The 9,189-nt window shown below is 39.4% G+C and overlaps 1 protein-coding gene across 1 annotated transcript; it reads left to right on the top strand.

The window, feature by feature from the left end:
* Positions 1 to 6,426: 6,426 nt before the first annotated feature.
* On the top strand, positions 6,427 to 8,338 carry LOC127131911 (uncharacterized). The gene is made up of 2 exons (XM_051060795.1): positions 6,427 to 7,184; positions 8,098 to 8,338. The coding sequence occupies exons 1-2, from the start codon at positions 6,427 to 6,429 to the stop codon at positions 8,336 to 8,338; spliced, it is 999 nt and encodes a 332-aa protein (XP_050916752.1).
* Positions 8,339 to 9,189: the final 851 nt, after the last annotated feature.

Consider the following 9,189-nt stretch of genomic DNA (forward strand, 5'->3'; position numbering starts at 1 on the left):
AAAATGCTGGAGCGGAGGATCGAACCAGGTACATATCAAAATAAGGCGCTGGCAAAAAAGAAAATGCAGAAATGCCATGGCCTGGAATCGAAGGGAGGTCCAAGCGCATCATGCCAAAACACAGTCGTTTGGCTAATATGAGGAAAATACAAGTGGAAAATCAGAATGCCATGGCGTGGTATCGAACAGGCGACTGCAAGGCTAATAGCGTCCAAACAGTGAAAATGGAACGCTGAACCAGACAAACCCTAGGACTGTTCATGCGCGGTGGCCAGCGGTGGTTTCCACCGTCTTCTTCACGAAGACGGTGGTGCTACAGTGCACACGTCCAATTTTTTTTTCCAGAATTACGCCATATATACATCATTAGAAAGGTCTCAACACGAACAACACGGATCCAACATTTGTTTGGCTTAAATCTCCATGAATCATGCAAATCGAACGAAAACATTTATGCATTCAAAACTTCAATTCCAGATATCTCATGCAATTCTTCACCATTTCAAATTCTATTTACATCAGCATGCTCAGCACTGAAGGATCTACAACATTATGCGCATAAAATGGAGAATTAAGAGGTTCGAAATCCTAACCTCTTGAAGAGCAGTCAATAGAAACTGTAGATTCAAGACCTTGCAAGTGTCCAGATCCAATCCTGAGATGATAACTTGAAGTTTGATGTATGAATTGAAGCTTGGAAATGCTTGGATCTAGCTCAAATGGCAGTTTCCATCTTCATGTTCTTGAGCTTGCACAGCTTGCTTTCTGCTCGAATTCTTCAAATCAAGGCTTGAATCTTTATCAATTACACTCCATAATCCAGAATATGCAAGAAAATTGCTATGTTATGTGGAGAATTTTAAAGTTTGAGATGAGAGAAATTTTTGGAAGGAACTTGAATCTAGATCAAGAATGAGAAAAAACTCCAGAATCCTGTTATGATTTGATTTATATATGGTCTCTTAATCACATTCAAATCAAAATTAGGCATGAGTTAATTATGATTAGTGAAAATAAGGTGCATGGCGAAAATTGGAAAATGTGAGGTGCATGGCAAATTTGAACGTGAACAGTAGCATATGGATGCTCAAATTCACTTAAAATCATCTCATAAGCATAATGGCAATGGTATTTAGCTCATGTGATGCACCAAATTTGAATTTCCAACTTTCCCTCCAAAATGAACATGCATGGGCAAATGATCATGTGATTAAATTTCATACAATGTAATGATGGATTTGGAAATTATAGGTCATGAAAAGCAATATGCAAAAAGAGGCACTCAATTTGGAGCTTTGGATCAAAAGTTATGGCTTGTTGAAGTTCCATGCACACTTGGCAGTCATTTGATCATATCTTCTCAACCATTCATCAGATGCTCATGATCTTGGACTTTTTGGAAATGGGAGAGAAAGATCTTCAACTTTCATGTTGGACAAAAATTCATTTGAAGCTTATTTGATGTTGTAATGTCAAGTTGAAATTGGGCTGAAAACTTTCCATTTTTGGAAACTTGAAATTATAGGTCACTTTCCATTTTGGGAAACTTTTGACTTGACCTCAAAACCTTCAATATAGATGTTTAACATGATGAATAGGCCTTGTTTGAACATGAATGGGATGAAGAAATTCAATTCTCACACTCAAAGCCCTCAGTTGACTTTCAATTGACTTGCATTGGTCCTTAGATGACCTGACAATGCCTGATGAATTTGAGCTTCAACCACTTGGGGAATTTGCTCCAAAATGAACCTCTAGCTCATATAAGCTCAAGATAATGACATGTGGTCCTCATACCAAGAAAATACCATCACCTCCTGTACAAAGGAAAACCTTGAATTGCCTGGCTTGATGACTGTTTAGACTGCAAAATAAATGTTAGATGACATATTTTTGTACTTTTTGGTTAGTGATTAAAAGAAAATAAATGATATACAAATGTAAGCAATTCTTGGTGATCTAGAACCACTCTCAAAAAAGATCCCACCCACAGGGAAGGAAGCAAGGTGCTCAATGATCCTTGAGGCTATGCAATGTTATGATATGATGCCATAAGGGATCTTGGGGACAAAATTGGGGTCTTACAGCTACCATAATTTTTTGAAAGGATGGTAGGAAGTGTGACTTCAAGTTTTTCTGACTTGGTAGTCGTGGGTATCAAAGTGGAACTTGGCTTAAAAAATGGCAAGATGATTATTTCAGCTATTAATTCCAACAATAACAACAATACCAAGAAATTCTCTAGTAGTTTCCATAAGAAAAAGGAAGGAGAAACAAATCCAGTGATGGGTAGTAGAAGAAAGAATCAACCTTGGAAAAAGCAACAATATTTTGCTCAACAACATTATGTTCAACAACCACAATTTTCTCAACAGCCGTATGTAGCAGCTATTACACCAACTTTCAATCAGCAAGTCCCAGTACATCAGTCGACTCAAGCAGTTCCGATCTTTCAAACAACACCCAACGTTCCAGCTTATCAACAAGCTCCCAACGCTCTAGCTTATCAACAAAAGACTCCAGCTCCGTGCTAAAATGCTCCATTTCAAAATAGAAGACAAGGTGGAAAACCTCTGATTCCTCAGATCCCTATGTCTTACACTGAATTATATCCATCATTGTTGAAGAAAGGGTTAGTTGTTCCGAGACCTTTGGGACCTCCACCAGATCCTCTCCCACCATATTACAATCCCAATGCACATTGTCTGTTCTATGAAGGTGCCCCAGGGCATGATTTGGAAGGTTGTTATGCCTTAAAACATATTGTGAGGGGATTGATTGAGAAAAAGATTCTTTCATTTGGGGATACCAGTCCAAATGTCAAAAACAATCCTTTGCCTGCTCATGGGTCCGTAAATGCTATTGATGATGAGCCCGATGAAGGTCTGATTCTTGATGCAACCAAAGTCAAGACTCCGCTCAGAGATTTTCATGCAAAGTTAGTGGAGGCAGGTTTATTGAAAAATTGCCATAAGAGTTGTGAAGAATGTACTATTGGTACTAAAGGATGTGAAATGGTCCGAAAGGATATTCAAGAATTGATTAACCAAGGTGTGTTGCATGTAAGCGGTCCTATGAAAAAGAATGAGGTAGCCGTGATTGAACCCATCTTCAATCTACCTGAGTTAAGTACTACAACACCAATCTTCAACATTCCAGAGCCAATATTCAACATTCTAGATTCTACTTTTGTTCAGCCAATTTTCAACATTCCAGAATCAGTTGAACCAATCTTCAATATGCGTAATCCAGTGGTTGTCCAAAGGCCTAGCTCTTTTCCTATTGGGAATACTAAAGCAGTTCCTTAGAAGTATGATACAACTATGGTTAACCAAAGGTCTGACAAAGTAGGTCATAAAGAAGGTCTAAATATTGCAAGCACTGATATAGTAGTGGGAAGTAGAATGACTCGCAGTGGTCGCATTTATACCCCTCAAATCAACTTGGCTCCCCCAATTCCACTGAAAGAAACCACAACTACTGTTACCGACAGAGGCAAAGACGTGATCACAACTGATGAAGACGCTGAATTTCTGAGGATTATCAAGAAGAGTGATTACAAGATTATTGATTAACTGCATCAAACTCCTTCCAAGATATCCATTTTGTCTCTTCTCATGAGTTCTCCAGCTCATAGGAGTGCCTTGCAGAAATTGTTAGCTCAGGCTCGTGTCACTCACGACATTACTATTGATCAATTTGATAGGGTCATTGCCAACATTACAGCATGCAACCATCTCAGCTTCAGTAGAGAAGATTTGACTAAGGATGGCCAAGACCATAACCGTGATTTTCACATATCTGTGAAATGCCAAGAAGATACCCTAGCAAGAGTCCTTGTGGACACTGGCTCCTCTCTGAATGTTTTACCTAAGAGGACGCTCGCTAAGTTGGCATATCAAGGGACTGAGATGAGGCCAAGCGCATTAATTGTCAAGGCATTTGATGGATCGAGGAGGACCATCATAGGGTAGGTGGATCTTCCAATATTAATTGGTCCACATGTGTTCGAAATTACTTTTCAGATTATGGACATCAACCCAAACTATAGTTGTTTGCTTCGAAGACCGTGGATTCATGCCGCTGGGGCCGTGACTTCCGCCTTGCACCAAAAATGAAATTTGTTATTGGTGATAAGTTGGTGATTGTGTCCGATGAGGAAGATCTTATGGTAAGCCACCTCTGTTCATTCAGTTACATTGAGGCCGATGAGGATGCTTTGGAAACTTCTTTCCAAGCTCTTGAAATAGACAACATTGTCCTTATGGAAGTCGAAGAACCAAAGGAGAAGGGTATTCCATCTTTTGCATCATGGAAGAAAGCAAGATCAACCATCGAGGAAGGAAGTCCCGAAGGTTGGGGAGATGTTATTGATGTCAAAATAAAGTTAGACCGTTATGGGTTGGGTTACAAACCAACCAATGTCAAGAAGGAAACATCAACCTCCATCGAAGGACGTCTGAAGACTATCCAAGAAGTGTTTGTCAGCACTGGATATCAAGTCAATGCTATTGATGAATATCTTGAAAATGAATATTTGAGCAACCTGGTGTACCAATTTGATGTGGCTTTGAACAATTGGAAGGCAATTGAAATCCCTGAGATGTTTCCTTGTCAAAGTAATTTGTTGTTTTTCTTTGGTGTTTTCAAAATTCCATAGCTATCCCTAAAGCTATTGGACTATTTTGTAGGGCCACCTTGGCATTTCAAAGATTATATCAATGAAGGCGTTTTGTTAAATTCTTGTTTGTTCATTTACTTCTTTTTCTCTTTCACTTTTAAAGAAAAATGACAATCTTTCAAAACCATTAAAATAAAAATCATTTTCCTCTTGCATTCCTTTGTTTTTTTTACTTTTAATAAAAACAAATCATTTAAACATGCAGAATAAAAGAAAACCATGTTGAATCCAATGACTCTACTTTCACTCTTAACATTGATTCACCAATCTACCAAGCTGAAGAAGAGGGTGAGGAAGATTGTGATGTTCCTGACGAACTGGCGAGATTGGTTGAGTACGAGTACACAGATATCCAACCACATCAAGAGCAGGTAGAGACAATAAACCTTGGCACCGAGAAAGAAAAGAAAGAGGTCAAGATTGGTGCGACACTTGGGGCAGACATCAAAGAAAGATTGGTCAAGCTTTTACACGAATATATGGATGTGTTTGCATGGTCATATCAAGATACGCCCGGTTTAGACACAGATATTGTTGTTCACAAAATACCACTCCGACCAGATTGTCCACCAGTAAAACAAAAACTCCGAAGAACAAGACCAGACATGGTTTTGAAGATTCTAGAAGAGGTCAAAAGACAGTTCGATGCTGGCTTCCTTGCAGTTGCAAAGTACCCTCAATGGGTAGCTAACATTGTGCCAGTACCTAAAAAGGATGGCAAGGTCAGAATGTGCGTGGACTATAGGGATTTGAATAAAGCTAGTCCGAAGGACGATTTCCCTCTCCCACATATTGACACCTTGGTTGATAACATTACTAGGTTTGCTGTTTTCTCCTTCATGGATGGGTTTTCAGGCTATAATCAGATCAAGATGGATCCCGATGACATGGAAAAGACCACCCTCATCACACCATAGGGAACTTACTGCTACAAGGTTATGCCTTTTGGTCTCAAGAACGCAAGGGCAACCTATCAAAGGGCGATGGTCACCCTCTTTCATGACATGATGCATAAGGAGATTGAGGTCTATGTGGACGATATGATTGCCAAATCACAGAGTGAGGAGGATCATTTGGACCATTTGTTGAAACTATTTGAGCGCCTCAGAAAATTTAGATTGTGTCTGAATCCAGCTAAGTGTACATTTGGGGTCCGATCGGGGAAGTTACTTGGTTTCATTATTAGTCAACGAGGAATTGAAGTACATCCAGATAAGGTCAGAGCGATACAAGAAATGCAGGCTCGATAAACTGAAAAGCAAGTTAGAGGTTTTCTTGGATGATTGAACTACATTTCCAAGTTTATTTCCAACATGACTACTACATGTGAGCCTATATTCAAATTGCTCTGAAAGGATCAAGCAATTGAATGGAATTCTGATTGTCAGCAAGCTTTTGAGAAGATTAAAGGTTATCTGCAAAAACCTCCTATCTTGATTCCACCCATTCCAGGGAAGCCTCTCTTCATGTACTTAACTGTGTTCGAAGGATCCATGGGTTGCATACTAGGTCAACATGATAAAACTGGAAAGAAAGAACATGCCATTTACTACTTGAGCTAGAAGTTTACTGATTGTGAAAGCAGATATTCACTCTTAGAAAAAACTTGTTATGCTTTAGCATGGGTTGCCAGACGTCTTAGGCAGTATATGATTTGTCACACTACTTTGTTGATCTCCAAAATGGATCCAATAAAGTATATCTTTGAGAAGCCTGCTTTGACGAGAAGACTTTCCCATTGGCACATGTTGTTATCTGAATACGACATCCAGTACATAACCCAGAAATATGTCAAAGGAAGTGTTTTGTCTAAATACCTCGCTAATCATCCTGTCGAAGACTATGAGCCATTGAAGTTTGATTTCCCAGATGAAGACATTATGTTGGTGAAAGATTGTGAAACTCCAAGCCCAGATGAAGGTCCCGAGCCAGGTTCCTGTTGGAAGATGATGTTTGATGGTTCCTCCAATTGCATGGGGCATGGTGTGGGGGCTGTGTTGATGAATCCCAATGGTGGATATACTCATTTCACAGCAAGATTGTGTTTTGAATGTACCAACAACATTGCAGAGTATGAAGCATGTATCTTGGGTATTGAAGCTGCAATTGACACCCGAATCAAGATCCTTACAGTATACGGAGACTCAGCCTTGGTGATCTACCAAGTCAAAGGAGATTGGGAAACTCGTGATGAGAAGTTAATCCCATATCGTGCCCATATTATGGAATTGATAAAGTACTTTGATGAAATCACCTTCCATCATTTTCCGAGAGCAGAAAATCAGATAACAGATGCTTTGGCTATGTTAGCCATTGTGTTCCAAGTCATATTTCTCAATGAGGCACCACTTATCACAATTGAGAGGAAAATTGCACCAGCCTATTGTCTATTGGTTGAAGAAGAAATTGACAAGAAACCGTGGTTCTATGATATCAAGAACTACTTACAAAATCAAGAATACCCAGTGAATGCAACAACCCTAGATAAGAAGACTTTAACGAGGTTGGCATCCAAATTCTTCCTTAGCAACGAGGTGCTATATAAAAGAAACTATTACATGGTTCTGCTCAGATGTGTGGACAGACACGAAGCAGACCTGTTGATCAAAGAGATTCATGAAGGATCATTTGGAACTCACGCCAACGGACATGCCATGTCTAGGAAGATCTTGAGAGCTGGTAAGTATTGGTTGACCATGGAATCTGATTGTTTCAACTATGCTAGAAAATGTCACAAATGTCAAATCTATGCTGACAAGGTGCACGTGCCTCCAACACTGTTGAATGTTTTATCATCACCTTGGCCTTTCACAATGTGGGGCATTGACATGATTGGGGCAATTGAGCCTAAAGCTTCCAATGGTCACCGTTTGATCTTGGTTGCAATTGACTACTTCACCAAATGGGTAGAAGCTACGTCATACGCCAACGTGACGAAACAAGTGGTTGCCCGCTTCATTAAGAACCAGATTATCTGTCGCTATGGAGTTCCAAGCAGAATTATCACGGATAATGGGACAAATTTGAACAACAAAACAATGAAAGAGTTGTGTGAGACATTCAAGATTGAACATCACAACTCTTCTCCGTATCGTCCGAAGATGAATGGAGTTGTTGAAGCCGCAAATAAGAATATCAAGAAAATCCTGCAAAAGATGGTGAAAACTTACAAAGATTGGCATGAAATGTTACCCTTTTCTTTGCATGGATACAAAATCTCAGTTCCCACTTCAACAGGGGCAACCCCTTTCTCTCTAGTATATGGGATGGATGCAGTTCTCCCAATTGAAGTAGAGATACCATCTTTGAGAGTCTTGATGGAGACCAAGCTAGAGGAAGCTGAATGGATCCATAATAGATATGAGCAATTGTACCTCATTGATGAGAAGAGAATGACTGCTATGTGTCATGGTCAGTTGTACCAAGAGGGCGTTTGACAAAAAAGTTCGTCTCCGTGAATTCAAAGAAGGAGATCTCGTATTCAAGAAGATCTTGCCAGTACACAAGGATATGCGTGGAAAGTGGAGTCCCAACTATGAAGGCCCATATGTTGTGAAGAAAGCATTCTTCGGAGGTTCCTTGATTCTCACAACTATGGATGGTGAAGAGCTTGCACACCCTGTAAACTCTGATGCGGTCAAAAAATATTATGCCTAAATAAAACCCGCTAAGTCGAAAACCTAAAAAGGCGACTAAGGCAAAAAAAAATGGGTATCCCGGTGGATCATAACCTATGAAGGAGATCCAGGCAAAAGTTAGGGGTAAAAATAAAAAAATGAAAGCTCGCTAAGTTGAAAACCCGAAAGGGCGGCTTAGGCAAAAAAGAGCGTCCCGGTGGATTGAAAACCTGAAAGGACGGTCTAGGCAAAAATTAGGGACAAAAGGCATTTGATTGTATCCGATTTTTTACCATTACTAAAGAATCAAAGTTGAAGATCAATCCCGTTGCTCTCGTCAGAAGCAAAGTTTTGGGAAAATCTTAGTTATTAGGGATAGTAATGGTTATTGGATTCAATGTAAACCTTTCCCTATTGCCATCTTCGAAATGTAATACTCCATGGAGCTTTTGCCACTTGCAAGCTACCATTCTTGAATAAAAAAACAGACTTTGCCTATCAATTTTGTCATTTGTACTTCTCTTACCTTTCCTTGTTATGCAAAACGTTATTTGTTTGTTAATAATGATTTTTGAAAATGAAAAGGTTTTGAAAAGAAAATATTTTGAAAAAAACTTTGAAAAACATAATTTTTCTTTGACACATGGAAACATTGAAAGGGAAACATTTTGTCTCCCCAATAAGTCTCAAGGTTGCAGAAGCATTTTTACACTGTCAATATAGAAATCCCCATTGAAGTCTAAACTGACAAGCACTCTTGGATAAATCCTTCGATTGTGTGCAACTCTCAAGTTTGAGTATCTCCCTAGTGTCCATCTTGTGATACTTATTTAAGTTACTGGTGTTGAGGATGTATTCCCCATTAAGTCTCCACAAAACTCTTTGTCTCTC

This window comes from Lathyrus oleraceus, chromosome 3, assembly GCF_024323335.1.
Source record: "Lathyrus oleraceus cultivar Zhongwan6 chromosome 3, CAAS_Psat_ZW6_1.0, whole genome shotgun sequence".
In the NCBI taxonomy this organism is placed as follows: domain Eukaryota; kingdom Viridiplantae; phylum Streptophyta; class Magnoliopsida; order Fabales; family Fabaceae; genus Lathyrus; species Lathyrus oleraceus.